At 36.6% G+C, this 23,519-nt stretch overlaps 1 protein-coding gene across 2 annotated transcripts in view; it reads right to left on the bottom strand.

The window, feature by feature from the left end:
• The window catches only part of col5a3a (collagen, type V, alpha 3a), a 67,484-nt gene that overhangs the window by 32,573 nt on the left and 11,392 nt on the right, over positions 1-23,519 (bottom strand). Inside the window, exons 2-17 of one of the 2 annotated variants that reach the window (XM_051106469.1) lie at positions 22,051-22,218; positions 21,725-21,938; positions 20,094-20,256; positions 12,198-12,320; positions 7,230-7,694; positions 5,929-6,048; positions 5,710-5,835; positions 4,232-4,282; positions 4,072-4,113; positions 3,843-3,905; positions 2,865-2,939; positions 2,497-2,580; positions 1,255-1,311; positions 1,088-1,141; positions 946-999; positions 668-721 (exon numbers count right to left, since the gene is read on the bottom strand). In XM_051106469.1, coding sequence (XP_050962426.1) covers positions 668-721; positions 946-999; positions 1,088-1,141; positions 1,255-1,311; positions 2,497-2,580; positions 2,865-2,939; positions 3,843-3,905; positions 4,072-4,113; positions 4,232-4,282; positions 5,710-5,835; positions 5,929-6,048; positions 7,230-7,694; positions 12,198-12,320; positions 20,094-20,256; positions 21,725-21,938; positions 22,051-22,218 — 1,913 coding nt within the window. The remainder of the gene's footprint in view (positions 1-667; positions 722-945; positions 1,000-1,087; positions 1,142-1,254; positions 1,312-2,496; positions 2,581-2,864; positions 2,940-3,842; positions 3,906-4,071; positions 4,114-4,231; positions 4,283-5,709; positions 5,836-5,928; positions 6,049-7,229; positions 7,695-12,197; positions 12,321-20,093; positions 20,257-21,724; positions 21,939-22,050; positions 22,219-23,519) is intronic. The other variant, XM_051106470.1, reaches the window with a different exon arrangement.

The raw sequence follows: 23,519 nt of genomic DNA, 5'->3' as shown, positions 1-23,519 counted from the left end.
TGGACCTTCAACATGTTGATCCCCACTGAAGTCCACTGGAATGTTTTCCTCAAAAACCTTAATTTCTTTTTGACTGAAAAAAGAAAGACATGAACATCTTGGATGACATGGGGGTGAGTAAATTATCAGGAAATATTTATTTTGGAAGTAAACTAATCCTGCTTCTAGCTAGAGTTGTGCAAAGCTTAGTGATGGTACAATAAAGCCATGTGACTGTATATCAGGCTTATGTAAGTTGCGTTCAAATGTTAAGATGATCTTGATCAATAAAATGCATAGGAATCATTAACTTTTGTTGATCACAGAGCTAATGTTTTACAATAATCCAAAGCCAAAGCAAAGGTAACTTTTGTATTGGCCTACAAAAATACACAATCCCTGCAGAACTTTTCTGTGGTTGGTTGCCAGGGCATTGCTATGCAGTTGCTAAGGAGTTTCTTGCTTCCTGCACTTTTAAAATGAGATATGTACTGAGGTTTAATATTTAGCATAACCTAAGTATGAGCAATAGTAGTAGCGACTGCCTAATTATCATAGGTTAAAGTCAGATGTGTAAACACAGAGAAGAATCTCAAATTACAGAGGAAACCAATATATGTGGTGGAATACAGCCACGGCCCTTATTACTGTGCACGGCCTGTTCTAATGGGACTATATGGTGAATCACCTTTGCTCCTGTCTCTCCAGGAGCCCCTCGACCTCCATCTGCCCCCGATCGACCCTGCAAGGTGAAACACAGAATACCACTTCGTCATCATATTCTGTGCACCGCCGTGCACTGCTTTATGCAATATTCATGAAGCAAAAAACACAGCACATCAATATAGAAACTGTTATCGCCCAATTCATATTCATGATGAGGTTAATTAAATGGATCAGACTTGAACTTTGATCACTCTTCCATTGATTTTTTTTTTACACTGCGTGTGAGATGTTCAGCCTTACCCTCTTCCCTGGTTTCCCATTAATACCAGCAGGACCTGGCAACCCACGTGGCCCCTTAAAAGAGAGGAATAAGAAACAGACTAAGGGATGATTTTAAAGCCTCCTGAATGTAAAGAGGGAATATAAAAGGACATGTCCTCACCGGAGGCCCTGCCTCTCCACTGTCCCCTTTTAGTCCACTGGGACCTGGAAGACCCTGGAACAAATATATATTTTCAAAGACAGAAAGTATCTACTGAACCCAATAAAACAGACTGTGCTAAAAAAAATCTGAGATAAACTGGAAAAGAATTTACAAATATTTCTTACCACTGGGCCTGGCCTCCCTGTGAGACCTAATGGACCTGGAGGGCCCTTCAATGATAGCTAGAAGCAAAGCAAAATAAAAACAAACAGAAGACGTTACTGCTCATCCTTAACCTGCATTTGTACTAAATTTATAACATTTCCATACTGTCCGTAATTCAAAAGTGACTTCAAACCTGGCTTTAAACTGAGCATAGATTAAAAACAACTACTTATTTAAATAATGCAGTATAACAACATGTAATATAACACAAAATGAACATATTTATAATTTCTCAGGAGATTTTGAGTGCTGCTAGGGTATTGTAAGATGTTGCCAACAGTTTTGAGCATATTTTGTGTTGGTGCACTGTAAAAAAATAAATCAACAACAACAAAAAAATAAATAAATAAAACCAAAGTGTTGTTTGCTTAGGAAGCCATTGCTTAAAGTATATATAATAAATAAATGATTTACACCTAATGAATGTAATTCAGTCATATTAACATTTTTATTTGAATAAAACAACTACACTACAGTTCAAAAGTTTTTGGTCAGTATGTTTTTTTTTAAATAAAAAATAAAGTATAAATACTTTTATTCGGCAAACATGCACTGGTTTATTAAAAGTGATAGTAAAGGTATTTAAATTGTTAACAAAAAAATCTATTTCAAATAAATTTTCATTTGAACTTCCTATTCATCAAAACTGCTATCAACAATGATAATAATAAATTATTTTAAAAACTAATAAATTAGTTTTTTGACCAGCAAATCCAGCATGTTAGAATGATTTCTGATGGATCATGTGACACTGAAAACTGGAGTAATGATGCTGAAATTTCAGGTTTACCCTCACAGGAATAAGTTGCATTAATGGTTATAGAATATACAATAAAAAAACAAGTATTTGACAGTATAATAATATTTTACAATACTTTAATAATATTCAAAATATGTACTCATTTGCTCTATTTTACTGTATATTTGATCATATTGATTGCATGATTATTGCAGCCTTGGTGCATAAAAGACATGAACTGTATAAAACTATATAAAGTGCATTTTTAAGTTAACCAAAATAATATGGATTGGGTCCTTCACTGCATATTTATTGGATTCTTCCACCTATTTTATCTCCTCCAGAGCAAAATATCACACATCTGATTTTTGGTGTAGCCTTAGCAAACCCCATTGATTATACAGTCATGGTAAATGAATAATGGGCACAGATGTAAGTGCCAAAGACAGTTTGGGTGTCTTACTTTGGTCTGTTGTAAGATGGCTTGAGCCTGTGCCTCTTGAGCAGATATTGTAGGACCCTTCTGAGAGTCTCCTCCATACTGGAACTGAGTGCAAAAAAGAGATTACTTCCTAAATAATTCATGTACATGAAATAACTCACTATTAAATATATATTTTAACATGTTTAGCACACAAATAAATGGAAATATACTGGATGCCATTAAGTCAGATTATATCACAGCTCCACCATGTGGCCAAAACATGCTACTGAGACCCAGGCCTCATGCTTTGTCATGTAAAATTTTAATTATTTTCCTCTAGCAAACAACTCCTGCTAATGAGATGCAAGTGGTTTAAATGTGTTACTGAAGAAATGACTTCATCTTACGGGCAACATAAGCAAAGTGCCTGGAGGACCCGGTATCCCATCAGCGCCAGGCAGCCCTGGACGTCCCTCAGGACCCTTGTGGGAGGAGAGACAATTAGCTTAATTCACTGATGGAGCATTTCTCTACATGCATGCGTGCACGATTGGTTCAGCAATACTTACTTGACAAAACAATTGCATGAGCAACAGCATTCTGTGTTTATTCCCTATCCACTAGCTTGTTTTCTGAACGCAGTCTAACACCTAATGATTTTTCTTTTTTAACGTGTTGCCTGTATCAAAGCCTGCTGTGCTCATTTGCCTTGTGTAAAACATTTAAGAGCTCAGCTAATCAAAGCTGTCAATCACCAGTCCTCTGCCAACAACACAGAACTTCAACCTTCAAAAGAAAAGATAAAACCTGCAGCTGGAATATTTTCCTTTGCCTTTCAGTCATTGTTATAAGACCTCTACAGATATACGAGGCCAAGAGGAGCTTACATCTCAAGCGAACGTGCTTTCTCAGCCTAGTGTGATGTTTTTACTAAAACTCAATGCTTTTGTGAAGCTGACACCCCAGAGAAGTTGATTCACAACCGGCCAGAGGCGCTAAACTGAGCAGAGACAAAAGAATAATCTATCTTCATCCATACTGTCAGAGGTAAATGATGAATTCAGACTCTTTACTGCAGTTGGAAGTCTGCAGTCTGTCTTCCCCTGCTAAGGGATCGTGTGTAAAGAGTGAGTCACGCTACAAGAACAGACACACTGTCCAGCATAAATTAGGTCAAACTATCAGATGAGTCATGGCTCCCTAAAGCCTAAGGTCTCGATAGAGGTTGGTGGTCCCTTTGAGGGGCTCTGAGTCATCGATGAGGTTTGTTCCATCTGCACGAGTCCAATCATCCCCCCCCCCCGATCCCCCGGATGTGTCCTGTGTGTCCTAGACTCGAGGTTCATGCCGGGTCACGTGGGTCAGGTGATTATGAGGACACTTACCATATCACCTGGGTCTCCACTGGGTCCCAGGGGGCCTGTGATGCCAGGAATTCCTGGAAGACCCTGGGGAATAAACAGACACACACATTGTTTTCTATGAAAACATGCTGGACCACTTCAAGAACTCTTTGATCACTTAAAGGCTGTCAATTTTTTTTCCTATGTTTTTCCAAATTATTCTCAAAAACTCTGTTTTATTACTGTAAATCTCAATAGTATTATGACTTACTTGTGGTCCTGGTGGGCCAGGAGGTCCTTGAAAATATGTGCCCTAGTTAGTGTATACACAAGGAGATTAGAATTAGATTGCATTAACCAACATAAATCAGTGTGTGTACAGTATGTGTGTGTGTGTGTGTGTGTGTGCAGCTTCACACTCCAGCACTCACTGGTTCAACAACAGCCTGCTCTCCCTTCTGTCCTTTCTCAAATTGCCTGCCCTGTAACAGAAAGAACAGGTGAAAGATGAGATTTTGGACACATCTGTTGAGATCGAAATGGTTACGATAATTTTCAATAAAGTAGTTTATAACTTTCAGTGTAATTAATTGATTATTGAAACCAGTTTTCATACTACGCCAAAAACAAATAAGCTAATAGTACATAAACATTTATTTAAGAATTAAAATATTTAAATAAAAAATTAACTTATGGAAAGTGGACATTTATTTAAAAAGTTACATATTAGTGCTGTCAAAAGATTAATCACAATTAATCATGATTAACTGCTCCAAAATAAAAGTTTTTTTTTCATAATATATATGTGTGTACTGTGTGTATTTATTATGTATATATAAATTCACACACATGCATGGATATATTTAAGAAAAATATATAGTTTATATATTAAATATATTTATAGAACATTAATTCTATGAATACAAATATATACATGTAAATATTTTCAAAACATATACTGTATGTGAGTTTATTTATATTTACATAATAAATTACATTAATAACATTACACACATATATTATGTAAACAAAAACTTTTATTTTGGATGCGCTTAATCATGATTAATCGTTTGACAGCACTATTTCAATAAAATAAAGATTACTTTTTGCAATTTTTTCAAGTCATTAAGTAAGCATAAATAAATAACCTAGCTAGCTAATGGAAAGTGGACATCTATTTACAAATTTAAATACTAACAGAAATATTAACTGAATTAAAACAATGACTTTTAGCTTCCATAATTTCTCAGTTCTCGCCTATTCAAGACAAACAAAGAAACAAAGGCGTAGTTTGACGTTGTGATTGAGTGTGGAATCATGGGAGTTCTTGTTTTCATTCCCACAGCCGATGCAATCCGACGGGCCTCAGGCAGTAAAAATCATCGACTGCTAATGAGAGACGAGCGCGAAATACGGCTCGAAAGAAGCTGAGCTTTTATTATGCCACAGTCAACCGCTTCCGCTCTTTCTGGTCATGCGTATATGGGGTAAAGCAGCACTGTTTTATTATACTAGATACATTTGAGTGTGTTGAAAGTTCTGTTATAATGCTACTCTGTGCATTCATCACCTGTCTAATAAAACGCACAACATATTAAAGCATCCTTGGTGTTTCCATGTTTTCTACAAAATAAAACCAAAAATTGAGAGCGTATGACGTTGTTGGCAGGTGAAACAATGACAAGGGACTGACTACTAGTTAAAATCGCTATTTTTCAGGATTCAAACATTTGGGATAATGTAAGTACACAAGTCAGCAAAATATATAACACTGTTCTAGTGGTTTTTGGATATTTTTTATCACAAAATCTTGCATATTGTGCCTTTGAGCAAACATTGCTTTTTCATATTTTGGATTCAGATATCTGAATCCATCCCATGAATCCCATGAATCCATCTGAATCTGTACCTCTCCATCCCATGTCACTGGCTTCTCTCTCTGCGCAGGGTCAAATCGGTCCTCATAAACCTCATATTCCTCATATTCCTGTTCCAAGCTGTTCGAGTCGTTTTTAAAGTCATCATAATCCAAGATCTATGAATTCAGAAAACAACAGCACACAGTCAGTGTTATCGCCTCAAACATGCTCGAAATGTTCGGAAAAGCTTGAAAACAAAAACCATATACCTCATAGTCTGTGATATTGGGCCCAACTGTCACTGTGGAGACCAAGAGCTCATTGTTCTCATCACCATAAAGGTCATCACTAAACTCCTCAACTTCTGGCGTTTTAATCGGCCTCTCTTCCTGCACACCAACACAGCAGAGTCAGAAACAGCACAGCCATGGCAACCGCAACCATGGAGATACTGAGCACACTCTACATTAGTTTGGGTTCACTGGGCGTCTGAGTTTTAGAGACACTAAGGCCTGAAATGTAGTCGACACAAGTACATGATTGCAAAGCGTTGCATTGTTAGCGGTGTCACAAGGGGGTGCTATACAGTGAGTATTAGCATAAACTTCAAGTTCAAGTTAACTACTGTCATAGCTGAGCGACTGTAAGATGAAATTCTTGCTTGAAGTTACAGCGTTGAAGAGTAACAGATGTTTGCCTGCAACTCTTTCGCCCCCTTGAGTACCGAGATTTGTTTGTAATGCAAGAGCGCATATAAGTATATACAACGTGACTGTGCGCTTGAAATGTGCTGGCCAGGCATTTGTGTACTTGCATAGAATATGTTTCTGGCCCAACTGTGCTTCAGATCTCCAGGTCACTGTTGGCTAAATAAAATGTTAGCAGAGTTCACAGAAATGTTTTGGTTACAAAGCAGGCTTGAAGGCATAAATACTGCTGAGCTGGTTACTGTGGGGAAGGTGGTTTTATTAACAACAGGAGACTGTCAGCACAAAAGCCGTATGTTCTGGTGGCAGCGGTAACAGCATGAAAGGAAGGGTGAGCAAACTTGGCACACTGATATTGGCATCTGAGTTTTACCTCAGCAGAGCTTGATTCACACAGTAAAAACTACATTTATCAGAACTGTCTGAGGTAAACGTATCAAAGAGATGCATGAAAATGGATTTATGTTAGACACAGTCCTATTTTTCATTCTGTCTGGGTGCGCATCTTTTGGTTTCAATCTATAAAGCGTGCCAAGTCAACAAATAAAAGTGTAACTCTATGCCAAAACCTGAATAAAATATGCATCATGTCTCATACTCAACTTGCGACAGACATCAAAGTGTCACTGTTGCAATGAGCCATAATCCATATGCATTTTGAGTCAACACGTCTCACTGAAGCTATAAACTATGACTACATTCTAGTTCTTTTATGAGCCTGGGAAGAAGAGTTTTGGTGCTGTTATTGGGGAGGTTAGAATGGCAAAGGCTGGTTAGTACGATGGATGACTGGTGGTTAAAACGTGTGAGAGGGAGTCAGTGATTGGTCAGGAGAACGAGGGCAACCACACTGGCAATTCTACCTCCACCTCCATCTTTGGAGACTCAGAAACTGCTGTTGTCAATACAGACTGGTCCTCAAGATCCATCACAGGCTTTGCAGTGGCTATGGTGAGTTCATCCTGAAAGGTGTCAGGTTCATGGGTAGGCATGTCAGGTATGGAGTCCATCGGATCGAGCATTGTTGTTGGAGACTGTACTGGTGACTTGGGCTGTTCTGTTGCAGGTGGATTCGCCTGCTCCGTTGCAGCTGGTGAAGTTCCTCGATGAGGTTCCTGAGCCAAATATTCCGGCAGTTTAGAGGACACCTCAAGGAAACCTTCTTCAAGAGCTTCTGCCTCCTTTTTCTTCTTACGAGATTCTTTTTTGCCTTTCCTGTCTCTGTTTTTCTTGTTCTTTTTGCCTTTGCGGTCTTTTTTGGAACGTTTCTTTGGTTCCACAGGCTCGTCTCCTTGCATGATGTCATCGAGATTATGGATGGGTTTGGCCTTTTATAGATGCCGCAAGGGGTTGGAGGTTGGGTATAGATGAAGAGAAGTAAAATTGTTACAAAGTTCAAGACAGCAGGACTGCACAACTTGTAAATCACACTGACGATGTATACAGTGAAACATCATGGGGGTGGGGGTAAAAAAAATTAATTCAGAAAGGCACAGAAAACTAATAACGTTCTACGGAGCCATTAAAGGGACATGATTACCTGCTTGCTAGTGGTAGTCTGTTAAATTACAGTACATAAAATTTCACTTACGTGAGTGAGGTACGACGGCATTTAGTGCCATGTTAAAAAAATGCTATTAAAGTCATAATATTTAGAGTATAAAGTCGAAAGTACGAGAATAAAGTTAAAATATTGCGAGAATAAAGTCGAAATTACAAGAATAAAGTCAAAATGCTTTGAGAATAAAGTCGAAACGTTTTGAGAATAAAGTCGAAATGTTTTGAGAATAACATCGAAATGTTTCAATAATAAAGACGAAATTTCAAGAATAAAATAGAAATGTTTCAAGAACAAAGTCATAATGTTTTCAAGAATAAAGTCAAAATTACAAGAATAAAATCATAGCAATTAAATGTATAATATTTTGAGAGTATAACCTGTGCATGCAAATGGACTGGGAGCACGGGAGAAGTTGCCAAGACACTGTTATTTATTTGAATATATGTAAGATTATTATCAGAAATCATACCATGTGTTACCCACACAGGGATACACTCACAGTATGCTTGGAAATAATATTTCACCAAATAATACTAACAAGCTTTGTGCTTCTGGTAGTTTTAATATAAAACAAAGTCTCAGCTTTCATACTCTTTAATGTGACAGGACAGATCGCTGTATTCATGTGAATCAATCGTCGTTTCGATAACAATGAGACATTTGTTTCATTATAATGTTTTCTTTGTAAAAATTCCACTACCTACTCCACAAAAAAGCCTGTGGCGTCCAACCTTTCATTCCTCATACGTATTTAATTTAAAAACAACAACAAACCGGTCTAAAAGTTTAAGTGCACTCCAACTTGTTAACATGAGTTATATTGTTGTCTTTTCTGAGGTATATGTGACTGTTCACAAGATGTTTTACTCATGGTATAATACAGTAAATGATTGGAAATAATATTTAAAGTCTTCCATTCATTATTTGTAGTGTCAGCCACCCAGTAATCGCAATAATTTTGTGCTTTGTTGCTTTTAATATAACACAGCTCAGCTTTCAAATTGTCAGTTTTATAACGAAATACAATTTATAAATGTGTTTTTCCTCTTTATTTCAAGTTTATAGCACAATATAAACATGAAGGAACATCAGAAGGAATGAAAAAAACAGTAAAGCCTAATTTAATTAAACAAATGTCTGTTTTAGAAAGATGACTGATTAACATGCCACTTAAACTGAGGTGATTACAGCGATCTGTCATGCCACATTAAAGAGCGTGAAAAACACACTGTTGACATTGTTTCGCTATAAAACTGACAGATTTTAAAAGCTGAAACTTTGGAATATCTCCCGGTGCTCCCAATCTGGGCAATTTGCATGCAAAATAGGCAAGAATATACTCTCACAATATTATAACTTTAATCTTGTAATTGCTACGAATTCATTCTTGTAATTTTGACTTTATTCTCAAAATATTTTAACTTATTCTCGAAACATTTCCACTTTATTCTCGAAACACTCTGACTTCATTCTCATAGTATTTGGACTTTATTCTTGTAGTATTTCGACTTTATTCTCAAAATATTACGACTTTAATCTCGTAAACTTAGATTTTTTTTTAAACGTGGCACTAAAATGCAGTCTTAGTAAGGAGACATGACTGATAGGATGATGGTGAATGATTTGCACCACTGACAAACATCTAATCTTGTACAATGCATGCTAAGTACTGCTGCTCCGTAGTAAACACAGAATATGTGTGATCGCAAATCTCGAAAGTGAAAGTAAACCACGAGTGTGCATTCAAAATTTCAATGCCCCGCATATTAATAGCGGCTCCCCGATGCCCGCAATTTATACACAGTATAATTATTCAACGATATAACTGCGAGAGAAAGCAATGAAATATATTTTTTCCTACCATCTCGTATTTATTCACTTTATCATTTCCTTTCTGAACACGGCATTCAGATTCGGCGCTGGGCGATATAGTATGATTAAGCTGTTTTTTGCAGCCAGGTTGTCATGATATCTGTCAGCCATTGGCAATGGATTATGGCATCGTCTATTGGCCCAACCCTAACTGACATGTGTATGAGTGGCTCTCTACATAATTGAATCTAAAATTAAGCTAGCTGATTGATTCTACTAGACAATGTATTACTCTTTTTGCAAATTAGGTCAAAGTTCAACTTGTTCTCAATTCGGAAATGCGCTACATTATCAGCCCACAATTCAAGGGGTCGGAGTTGAGCTGCTTACAGGCTATTATGAGAGGCCCTGACTGAATAGGCTTGATGAGGCCAGTCGGGGGGCGATTATATGAATAATGTGAGAACCAAAGCGAGGTGTTGAGATGCCAAGTCGAGCAGGATAGAATCGGATCAGTGTGAGCTCTGGTAATAGGTCAGTAATGTGAGCAATGCTGATGAATCTCGCCATTAGTCCCTCTTCTCTCAGCTGTTGTGGGAACTGAAAGCCAACTGGCTCTACCTCTGAACGGCTGCCGATAGACACTTTTCCTTGAGCCAACTTGGAGAGAGACACACGCAGACATTTACATTCAGCACACTTGCACAAAACCGGGCGTGGGAGCTGTGAGGAGAAATGAATGTACGATGACCTTAAGCATTCCTCCCAGAAGGCCGCAGAGAAATGCTAACCCACTGACATGATTACTCACTGGGCTGACTCACCCGCACGTGCATGTTCACAACAAACACAAATCATCACAATCGAAAAAACATGTTCGAAATGTCCACATAAAAAAAATATCACATTATGAATACAAATACGGGCCACGTTGTTTAATTTAAAGACAAAGAAATGTTCTTGCATCATGTAGAAAGCTTCTTGCTCCCTAGGCTGTAACAATTAAGAAAAAATGTGATTATAAAAATGTCATCTTTGCTAAGAATACAGAATATTTTGAACCCATCATTTAAGCCATAAATTCCGTGGTATGTGTATAAACACTATTATTCAAAAGTTTGGGTCATGTATGATTTTAGAAGAAGTCTTTTATGCTCACCAAAGCTGAATTTATTTATTCGAAAATACTGTGAAAACAGCAATAATGTGAAATATTATTACAATTTCAAATTGTTAATTAAAAAATTATTATATTTCAAAATATAATTTATTTCTGTGACGCAAAGCTGAATTTTCAGCATCTTCACGCTAGTCTTCAGTGTCACATGATTCTTCAGAAATCATTCTAATATGCTGATTTGCTGCTTGAGAAAAATTTCTTATTATTATCAGTGTTAAAAGTAGTAGCGCTGCTTAATATTTTTGTGGATTCAGGATTCACAGATGAACACAGAGTTCAAAAGAACAGCATTTATTTGAAACAGAAATTTTTTTGTAACATTATAAATATCTTTACTCTTATTTTTGATCAATTTAATGCATCCTTGGTGAAGAAACGTATAAATTTCTTTATAGAATAAAATCTTATTGGTCCCAAACTTTTGAACAAAAGTTTATGTATTTGTTTATATAATATTACATATACCATACTGTATTATTTAATCAGAATAAATTCATCAATATATAAGTATTTTAATTTTGTATTATTATTTAATACTAGTTTTTTCATTATTAGTTATTATTATTGTTTTAAAATTTATTTTCGCATATTTTATTGTTGCAGTCTAATGATTGTTTTGTTATTATTATATCAAAAAGCATAAATAAAAGAAAACAATCTTTTATGCACATTTGCAGGTAAAAATTTATACAAAAAAAAAAATATTTGTCATACAAAAAATATATATATTGGTCAGTTCCCAGAGCTAGTGTGTTTTGTTGCTTTTGCACTAAGCGACAAGCAACTTTATTCATATGCATGCCTGTGCTGTTTATTGGCTGGCTCAGATGAGTGCTCTGGGAGCCGAGCCCAGAAGCCAGAACAGTAAAAAGTGCAAACAGATAAATGTAAATGTGGAATTGAGAAGCCAAGGCAGCTCAACCAGTCAAAGAAAGTTCTGACAGGGCTCTTCCACAAAGAGGAAGACGTTTTTGGCCAAGCTGGAACAAATTATGTCTTCATACAGTTCTGCAATTTTCTGAAAAACTGCAAGGCTGCTTGCTCAAAGTTCATTGGGAAAACAAGCGTTTCATTCTCTGTTCGCACATGATATTTAAAATGCTAAAACATGAGGAGTCTGGAGAATAATACAAGACGAACTGAATGGACCAATAAATCTGGGCAGAAAAACAAGATGTCATGTAAATGTGAAATAAATCAGATGGAAACAACAAAAAAAGAAGACAATGAGCTTTTTTTGACTATGTGGGGAGCCAAACCGACAGGGAAATCACTAACCTCTTCAGGAGCCAGTCTTTGGGTACTGTAGGGCAAAGGGCTGTCACAATCGGGAATGTAATCTTGGCAGTAGTCAGCCGCAGCCTGAGGATCATCCACGAGCAAGAGCTGCTGGATCTCACCCTGTAACACACACATTGATTCGGTAATATTCACTGTACTGGTGTAATTCTTGTGATCAAAGAGAAATAAAACCCCGCTTAACATTGTATAACCGGAGAACATGCTGATGTAAAGCAGAAAAGTAATTTAAGATGAAAAACAACTTGTGTAACACTGATGAAATTGGGGTAAAACTTGTCGAATGTATTTTATTTGCATATAGCATTTGGCACTTTGGAAGCAAATTAAAGTTTATGCTACAGGAAAAGCAATCTTCATTTCAAAAATATATTTTCACACTTTTTAGACTTCTAAGTGTTCATAAATTTGTTCTATCTCATATATTGCTATTATAGGGCTTCAGCTTCAGCCAAAAGACTGTATTTGACTGCAATCCCAGTCACTAAACTCTGGCACCAGCATCAGCCCACTAAGAAATTAAAGCAGCAGTAGCCGGGTTTGCATCCAAAGTTGCAAATTTAACTAATGTGCATAAATAAGATATCACATAAAGCAAATAAGCACCGTTTTCATCCAATGAGTCAAAGAGAACAAAATCGTCACTTCCTGATAACCTGGCACTAAATATCATTATAAAAAGTAGAAGCCACTGAATATAAAATTTTCATATTTCATATTTTATAATAAACGACTTTCACCTCAGAGCGAGCAGACAAAACACAATAAATGAAGTCATTGCTTTCGGAGGTGGATGCCTGCAATGATGGTAAGACAGCGCTGGATGGCAATTATACAGAAATACTTTGATGACAGACTTTGCTTGGTCATTTCAGAATGACCAACATTTCACATGCTGTGCAACAAGTTCAGGTTATGCCGTTCCATAGCGCAAAGTCACATGACTTGATGCATATGGAGGAATTTATTTGCAAAATGCATTTCCATCTCCCATTATTCACATGAACCTCTTTTTCGCACAAGTCAAAAACCACCTCAAGCGTAAAAAACGTTTTTGCAATTTTTTTTTTAAATTTGCCATTTCCATCACTCGTTTCTGATGCAACACTTCAAAATGCGCATAAAAATAAAGTGATGGAAAGTGTAATGGGAAGCAATGTAGTACTAGTCCCAGTAAAGAGGAAGCAAATGTCAAAAATGACTACACATCTAGCTTGAAATCAGGTCCTAACCAAGGGGTTAGTGCTATAACCACAGCAGACACTGAAGGGGACATGTCTTCTCCCAATACTGAGATATGGCCAAATTGACCCCCAGTTGTTTGGCTGTTGTTAGAATGACAAAACATTATATATTTGAGGGTGGTCTGCCACAGCAGTCTCATCGATTTCAAAATGACTGAGATGGACAATAATGAGCATGAATTCCATCACAATGCTTGAGTTTTAATGGTAAAAGAGTGTAAGTGAAAAGTAGTTTAAAAAATATAATATTTGACAACTGTTTTAAGATGAAAATGTTAAACAACTAACAGAAATATCCCATATCATTAAATGTTTTTGTCAAATTTAGCTGTTTTGAATGGTAAATAGCCTACATCATTTATGTGATTCATGTCATTCATAATTGAATGTGACTAATCAAGAAAGTTTAATGGAGCCATTTTCAGAATATTAAAGAGATAGTTCCCCCAAAAATTTAAATTCTGGCATTAATTACTCACCCTCATGTCTCGTGCATGGTACTGTCATGAACATGCGTTGAAGACTGACACGGAAGAGAATAAATTGTTGAATAAAGTTGTTATCTTTGTTTTATTTGTGCACAAAAAATATTCTCATAGCTTCATTACATTACGGTTGAACCACTGATGTCACATGGACTGTTTTAACGATGTCCTTACTACCTTTCTGGAACTTGAACGTGTCAGTTGCACTGCTGTCTGACCCAGTATGCAGGGTCAGAAATCTTTTGGATTTCATTAAAAATATCTTAATTTGTGTTTCAAAGATGAACGAAGGACTTATAGGTTTGGAACGAGATGAGGGTGAGTAATTAATGACAGAATTTTTATTTTTGGGTGAACTATCACTTTAAGCATACAGTTAGGAATTAGGATTATGTGCATATTTTATTTTCTAGTCCTATTTCTATTCATTTTTCTTTGTTCTTTGTTCTTTATTCTCTGTATTTCTTTGTAAAGCACATGAAATTAATCTTTTTATCCTCTTAATCCACTAATTCCTTTAAGTAAAAATTACCATCTAGCTGCAAAAAGCATCTTACTCATTCAAAAGTAGCTTCAAAAATATATTAAAAATATATTAAATATGTTGCAAGCAACATCTATATTTATTTTTGTAATTAATTATATTATAGTAAAATCTGTTTGGATGAACAGATATCTGTAAACAACCGAAATGTATGTAAAACAGCTCAATTACCATAGACACAAACACCGGTGTGAACTTATGTGATAAATGCATTGAAAATGTTTGCAAGGTTTAAATCTATACTGAATTCTTAAATGAAAATATCTTTTAAACCTAATGCATATCTGAAATCAAGATGCAATAGCATAGGAGAGAACGCCCCCTACTGAAAGGCAGCCATAAATCCACTAAATTATTTAGTCACTTTTAACAGCCTAATTTTCAGACATTAGCATAGAGCACACATATATATATATTCACAATAAAGAGATCTTTCATCATAAGGCCAATGGAGAATCTTTGACTCATTGCTGGGGTCCTGCCAGTACATCAGTGGGTGGAAGAACAAGAGGTCAAAAACTGGCAATACCCAAGACACCACACAAACTCATTCGGCAGACGAGAACAGCCAAACCACAACATTTCTCACACTAATCTGACATATGTTGGATCTTAAAGGGAAAATAAATCAGTACACCTAGCCAACTAATTACACTCCACTGATCTTCCCCTCTATCTATCTGTCGGCTGATATTAGAGTCTCACGCTTGACAACTCAAGGACTCAACAAGCCAGTTAACACAGTTTGGTTTCTGCATGTTTAAAACCATTTAGAATCAGTGGACCAGACATGAACTGGATATTATGGATCTTATCTGCATCTTGAAGCACAAACAAAAAAGTCTTAGAAATAACTTAAGATGTGGATAATTTGCTGTTTTTGTGTTTTGTGTTTGTGTTCAAGTTCACTTCTCTAGATCAGAAAGTCTTCCCCAGCTCTTTAGCAATTTGTAAAAATCTGGAAGCAATAGACACATTAGCTCTGACCATAGTCCCCAGGCTCCCGAGGAGCTCTCCCACGCTGAAAGATTTGGACCGGAATATAAGCCCTCTGGATTCCCCCTCAATCCAGGGCCTGGGAACTGGCTTCAGACTGGGACAAACCTACACATCCCCCAGTAGCAGCCTCACCCAGATCACACTGACCCAGTGACACAGATGCAGCTCTATTGGAAGCATCAGAATGAATGGGGAGTGGACCCCGAGAGGAAGAAAAATGAGGGGAATTAGTCATCATTCATCACGGCTGCTCTGAAAAGCACAACGAAGAAGGATGAGATTTTGTTCTTTTCTTTAAAAACACAAGACGTGGTACAGACTCTTAATCATGGCACAAATAGAGATGTTATGCAGCAACAGTGACTAAAACTAAAGGCCTTGCTGCCCAGACAGTCAATGACTTGACACATTTATTAAAGGAAACTGACTTCAGGCCACGTTCCAAGTCATCATCATGTCATGTCTGGTTAGCCTGGGAATATTTTTAGTCATTTAAGTGAATAATTAATGACTAAAATATTTTTTTCCCACTAGGAATTGAATCATCAGGTTGGAAAAAATGTACATAATGAATTTTATCTCAAATCATTAATTTGTTTCTAACAATTCTGCTTTAAGATGTTATTTTTATTAACCAACCACCAAACGACACACACAAGATTGTGGGACAAAATGAAACATCAACGCTGCCATTAAAAATGAACTGGACTGGCAGGATGTCACGCAAACATTGGATGGGGACATACAATGATCAATCTTTGTCTGAAAAGACTTTTTAGATACAGTCATAGTGAAGCAAGCTCTTAAAGGGGTCATCAGATGCCCACACATTAATGAACTTTTACATGATGACCCCTTTAACAGGATTTGTTAACAATGGGACATTGTTTTGGGATGGATTTTAGGACATATGGAATGGAATGGGATAGGTATTGTGTTTCTCTGGGTGGTGTTTCGGCTAAAACAGCTAAAGGCAAACAGCGGTATTGGGTGGGTGGAGTTGTGGAGGTAAAGTTATTGCAGTGGGCGGCTGGAGGACATGTGGCGTGTGCTACACTGGACCTAAAGAAACATCTGTTTTTTTGTGGTGGAAGCAGATAGAGGACCCTTAAATGTCCAGTAGACTGACAATAGCATTCCCTCTGAGTATTTTTGTGGCCTGAAATACATAAAACCACACTGGCCAGAATGTTAGTTGACGTCCTGAGGGTGTTCTGCAGTGCAAGCCCTCCTCGTGCCAAAAATCCAGCACACATAAGCATGAGGATACAGCCAAGAGCAGTGATGGGACTTCAACTTTAATCTACATTTAGCCAGAAACATCAAGCACAAGAAACAAGAGATTAGACATGGAGTTTCCGTGCATGTTCAAACTTATCATCTTATTCATCTCAATGTTATAATAACATTGAGAGAGTCATAAAGGCAGATGTGAACCCAAACACACTGCACAGTGAAACCAAATACCCAATATTTATCAAATGTTGAAGTTTAAGAAAATGGCAACATTTTGAAAAGATGCTCTTTGGCCCTTTGCAGTGATGATAATGGAGATCAGCAGCATAGTGGAATTAGTTATCCAAAAAAACTATCATCTTTATGCCTTTCCAAACTTCCTATGAGTGATCTTATGGTCTTTTGAACTGACAGTTCTTGGCTTAAAAGAGACTTGTTTATCTTCCACAGTTAACCACTAGCTGTTACCCACTTCAACTGGACTGAGTCAATGATTTAACAGGATCAGATTCATGAATGAACCATTCAAGTTTTGAGAACAGGATCAACCAAAATTTGATTTGTTTTGGAAGAATCTGACATGGTTAGTTCTTTCATGATCTTTATCAAAGGGTTAGTTCACCCACAAATGAAAATTCTAATTATTCACGCTCATGTCATTCCAAACCCATAAGACCTTCGTTCATTCGAAAATAAGATAAGATATTTTTAAGATATTAGGATATTTCTTTGCACACAAAAAGTATTCTAATAGTGTCATTATGGTTGAACCACTGATGTCCTTGCTACTTTTCTGGGCCTTCAACATCTCAGTTGCTTTGCGTAATGATAAGCCTTTAAAAGGCTTTGGTAATACACACAACAACAGTTTTTAATGCATTAAAGGGATAGTTGACCCAAAAATGAAAAAAAAAAATCATTAATTAATTAATTACTCACCCTCATGTCATTCCAAACCGTAAGACCTTTGTTCATCTTTGGAACACAAATTAAGATATTTTTGATGAATTTTTTTGTTTTCTTTGTGCACAAAAATTCTTGTAGCCTCATAAAATGATGTGACATGGATTATTTTAACAATGTCTTTATATCATTCTGGGCCTTGAAAGTGGTATTCTATGTCTATGCAGGATTTCATTAAAAATATCTTAATTTGTGTTCTGAAGATGAACAAAGGTCTTACGGGTTTAGAACGACATGAAGGTGAGTAATTAATGAAATTAAATTTAAATTAAATAAAACTGGATAAAGTACAAAGAGCAAAAGGTCATCTATAGAAAACAAATATTAGTGAATGTGTGCTCATTCAGACAGCACTAATTGACAGGTGAGCAGGGTGGTACTTCCAGGTATTCTCTAGAAGTGGAAACAAGCCTGAACAGCACCTGTTTATTCCTCTCTGTGGAGACAAGACCCCAATTTTAGCAGCCCAGACAACTGCCTCTGATCCACTCTATTTCAAACTATTCAATTAAACATAAAACAAACAGACTGCCACAGCTTATTCCATAAAGCAAAGGCAGAGGCATAAATATATATGAATTTTGTATGAACTCAAATTATGCTGATCTGAGATTCCCTGTCACCTCTCAAGAGAAATATCTTGTTTGCTGTTTATTTGAGAGTCGCAGGGGAGTATGATGAGCAAATACTGCAGCATTTATGAAGAAGTCGAAGAGAAAAGGGTTGGGGGAATATGAAACTGCAGCACAGAGAATGTGTTAATAAGCACAAGAAAGTCTATTAAGCTCACAAAGCCAGTGCAGAACACGTATGGGTCATATTTCACCCAGGCACGAGCACAAATGATCTTCGTAATGCAAAAAATAATGATGTAAATGAATAAATATGTATCACTTACATTGCAAACTATTGTACGTCATTATATTATTATGCATTTAATTCATAATTGCCATATTAAATTAATAAGAATGTAATGAGAATCATTGTTTGTTCATTATATCGTCATCCCAAAAAGCAGAATTAATTTTAATTGTCATAAATGTAATTAAATATTTACATTTTAGGGTTAAAATTACCCAGACATTTCTTTGTGAGACTTCTTTAAAGGACTATCATTTGGAAGTACATAAATTATGTTAATTCAGGACATTTTGGACTGTTTAAAGGAACACTCCACTTTTTTTGGAAATAGGCTCATTACCAATGAATCCATTCAGGCAATCTCTGGGTCTGGCGGTAGCACTTTTAGTATATCTTAGCATAGATCATTGAATCTGATTAGACTGATAGCATCGCGCTCAAAAATGAGCGTATATAATGACAATATTTTTCCTATTTAAAACTTGACTCTTCTGCAGTTACATCGTGTACAAAGACTGACGGAAAATGAAAAGTTGCGATTTTCTAAGCTGATATGGCTAGGAACGGTGAACGTGATTTCACCAAGTACAACATCCTAGTTGATCCTGGAACAACATTTTAATCAACCAATCAAAATTGAGGGATAACTTTTCAGGAAATGTCAGTTTTAGGCTTATGATCAGAGTTAGATTCTTCTACACCCTTCCTAATCAGCTATCATTTTCCTCTGATATTAAAAATCAATTATGGTTATGGTTAGGTTTAAGGTAGGGATTGGGTTATGTTTATATTTTTGGACAGTAATGTTGATCCAGGATCAACAAAAGATGTTGATCCAGGAACATGTCTTTTTTAATTTTTCGTCCGTCTTTGTACACAATGTAACTACAGAAGAATCAAGTTTTTAATTGGAAAAATATCGAAACTTTTTGGTCATTTTTGAGCGAGATGCTAACGGTCTAATCAGATTCAATGATCTATGTTAAGCTATGCTAAAAGTGCTACCACCAGACCCAGAGATCAGCTGAATGGATTCGAAAATGGTAAAACTCAACTGTGTAACTTTAGGGGAGTTGGAAAATGAGCCTATTTTCAAAAAAAGTGGAGTGTTCCTTTAAGCCAAGACACTACAGACCATGCTTTGGTCAGTTTTGATATTTCGGTCTATTTTGTTTCCATAACCTGTCTTCATTCAGAATAGTGGAAAGAAACATTCAAAATATACATTTACGCATCATTTATTTTCATTTATAGATTTCAAGTTCACTACCATTAATACCTGTTTTATTCCTCTCTATATTCAGACTGTTTTACAAAGGAATTTGTTCATATAACATTTGACTAATTTATGTATCATTTAATTCCTAAAAACATGGTGAATATTTTATTTCTCACTGTTGACAGACTTAATACACTGTGAGTAATCGACTGGGGAAGTACGATAATATCTATTAGTTAAATTTTACTCTCTGTGGTGTCTTGCCTTAAGAAAACTTTAACCTCCCCCTAATTGGGCTATTTTTGTGCTGCATCCATTTCGTACCTCAAATACTTCTTCATCTAGTAACCGCGTCCCAAAAACGACGACTCCGTCCGTGCTGACCGCAGGGTTGTCTCCACGCATCAATTCCAGCGTCTGCACCTTCTTACAGTCCAGGTACAGCGTAACAGACTTGCCCTCTATGCTGTAGGCTATCCGATGCCATCTGAGAAGAGATGACAGCAGGGTTAATCAGTGTCAACAACAGCAGAGCTTTATCACAGTACTAACCCAGGGCTAAAAGTGATATTTACTGCTGTTCCAGGAGCAGCTATTAGAGCTGGATTATGGGTCGCTTAAATGTGAAAGAACATTCTATAAATGGACACTGTGATGCGGTGGAACCATAGCCAGATCAGGAGTCTAGCTGAAAAATGCATTTATATTCTGCAAGAGCCATTTTAAAATAGCTCTCATTCTCCAACAATTATACATGTTAGAATCCGTCTACTCGTAATAATGTATTAATGAATGCAAGGCATGATTCATAGTGCATAATAGAGCGAATGCTAAATATATCCAACTGGGGAATACTAAGTATTTTCCAATTTGACCAAAAAAAGTTTGCTAGTTTCAGCTTGTTGGGTCATTTTATAGGGTTATTTTTAGTATTTGTTTTATCCAGGTACTGGGTAGTTTATCTGTATCTGAGCTGCTGGGTCATTTTTAATGTTTTATTAAATATTGGGGACTTTATTCATTTCATTTATAAAGTCTTAACTGTGCTGTAAATTATATTATTTTATGCAACAAAACATACAAGGACAAGATTTCAGTCAGCTGCGTCAGCAGCGGTCATTTTGCATGATGGAAACGCCTTTTGCCTTGCATAACAATGATTTTATTCATTATAATACTGAATTTAATTTCATTTGATGTAAAATATGTTCTCTAATCTCACTACTGTTTGTTTATGGGCAGTTTATGGTGTCAGTCACGGCATCTTTTAGCTACGAGTGAAACGTGAGGCAGCGGTCTGAGGTTCATATTTCCCCAGTGAACAGCAGCCCATCACCAGATTAGATTTCGCCAACACACGGCATGAGAATTAGCGCTACTTCAGTGAAAAGTGATTACAGAGAATAGTTGAATTCATTTAAATTAAAAATCTACTTTTAAACGTTCCAATTTTTATTTCTAAAATGCTTGTTAAAAGAGTTTAAATGTATGTAATATTGCAAACTATGCTGTATTCATCCAAATAAATTTTATTTGTCTTATATTTTTGTCCATGGGGTGTTCTTGCTTAATAATAAATGTTCATCTTTTGATTATTGCTGTTGCGTCTATAATTCTGTGTGTGATTTTTAATTTCCAATCCATTTTAAGTCAGAAGTATAATAATTTTTAAACAATAGCTGACTTAAATAAAACAACCCAGCATGATTGATAAAAAGAGTCTAACCCAACCTGCAGAATCAAAATAACCCAGCATGTGTTCTGTGCAAAATGTATCCAGCACAGGGTTGCCAAATAACCCACTTGTGTTGTTTTTAACCCACCATTTTTTAGAGCGCATGAAACACATCAGATTATAAAAATAAAATGGGTTGTGAACGGCAAAGCTCATTGGTTACAAACAAAGAAAATTTCAGAGCACTTCAGGGCTACAAGGACCGCACGAAAGCACTCACTTCCCGTCAGCCAGATTGATTTTCTTAAAAATGGGGTAGAGATCTGGAGCTGGCTGGCCTTGGTGGTCTTCATAGAGAAATACGGGCGATCTGCCCATCTCCAGCCCCAGCTGTTGGACTCCCTGCTCATCATACAAAGACACTAGGAAGAATTGAGAGTTCTTCTTAGCCTTGACTGTAGTCATCAGAGAGAAGTTCTCAGGGAAGCCAGAATCTGTAAAGAAAACAGCAAAGCGTTGTTCACATGTGCCTGTAGGTTTTGCACTTCAGAAAACCTCATGGACTCAAATGTAGCATTGTAAAAGTGCATTTCACAGAATCCATACCTGGAAAGAACTGTTTTGTTGGGGCGCTGAGCTGAATCTTTTTGTCTATCCTGTAAGCCATGTCTGTTTCTGATGTGTCCTTTCTCTCGGTGCACAGGCCGGCCTCTACTGATACTCCCTCCATGTCTTCAGACAGCTCCAGTACCCGTAATACATCGATCAGATTAGCTGTACACAAAAGAGAAAAAAAAGTTTCATTTATAGGCTGAGGCAGAGTACTCTTGAGAATGCGTGTTAAAGACTGACAAGAAAAAGAAGAAATTGCTGAATATACTCGTTCTTTTTGTTTTCTTTGTGCACAAAAAGTATTCTTGTTGCTTCAAAAAATGACAGTTAAAGCACTGATGTCACATGGACTATTTTAGCAATGTCCTAACTACCTTTCTGGGCCTTGAACATGGTAATTGCATTGCTGTCTATAGAGCAAACTCACAAATTTCATCAAAAACATCTTAATTTGTATTCTGAGGATGAATGAAGGTCTTACAGGTTTGACGGGGAGTAATTAATGATAGAATGTCCATTTTTGGGTGAACTATCCCTTTAACTTCGGTGCTGTGATGCTATTCAATGCTGCATGTATCAGTATTGAAAGTTAGGAATACTACAAGGAATGTAAAGCACAAACTAGAGCCTCATGGCTCTGCAGCTGTATTATTCACTAAGCCAATCCCCTTTGGGTCACAGCAAGATCGAACAACAAGCTGGGAGTTTGGCTGACGTTAGTTTGCTGATTTGCAGCCAGCTTAAAGTGTGTCGATCTACTTGGAAGCTTCAAGATACAGTCACGTTCAAATCAAGGCCACAGCTGGTTACTAGTTGAGGTGTCATTATGGGATAGAGTTATGACACTCAGTCTAGCCCAAGACAGTTAAACACACACCTGACAGGTGACACCTGCCAGTGCCTCTTTTTAAAAAAATGTCTTTCCGACTTCCATCTAAAATGTTTACGACCACTTGAAACGTATGCACAGGAAAGTTGTAAGTTGTAACACTTTATAGCATTTATAAATAATTACTATTAATGTTTTACTGAATTACAGTTTTAGTGAATCTATTATTGCACAGGTTTTTCTAATATAGCTTTCTTTTGACTAACCACAACCTTTGACTTATCAGCTGAAACAAGCATCCTACTGTAAATTTAAATTGCCCTCCTGTTTCCATGGACCTCCTTTCTTTCCTCTGTTAATTAAACATGTGGGAAAAGTTTGTCCATGCCAACCAACTGCCTGCCTGAAAAAAAACAGTGCTGTGTTTTATGGCATTATTTATTTGTTTAGCAGATGCCTTCATATTGGGTTGGCTCAAAGCATGGCAACAGTCTAGTAAAAAGGCAGTGCTAAAACCCAGCCGAGACTCAAACACAATGGAAAACATCAGGTACTCATTTAACGGTACTTCAGACAGGGTTGTGTCAATATGTTGTGCCATTTATTACATTACACAGGCCTTGTAAATAAACGA

This window comes from Labeo rohita, chromosome 3 (genome assembly GCF_022985175.1).
Source record: "Labeo rohita strain BAU-BD-2019 chromosome 3, IGBB_LRoh.1.0, whole genome shotgun sequence".
NCBI classification, from domain to species: domain Eukaryota; kingdom Metazoa; phylum Chordata; class Actinopteri; order Cypriniformes; family Cyprinidae; genus Labeo; species Labeo rohita.
Note: the sequence above shows the minus strand (reverse complement) of the source record. Positions and strands in the feature narration are given on the sequence as shown.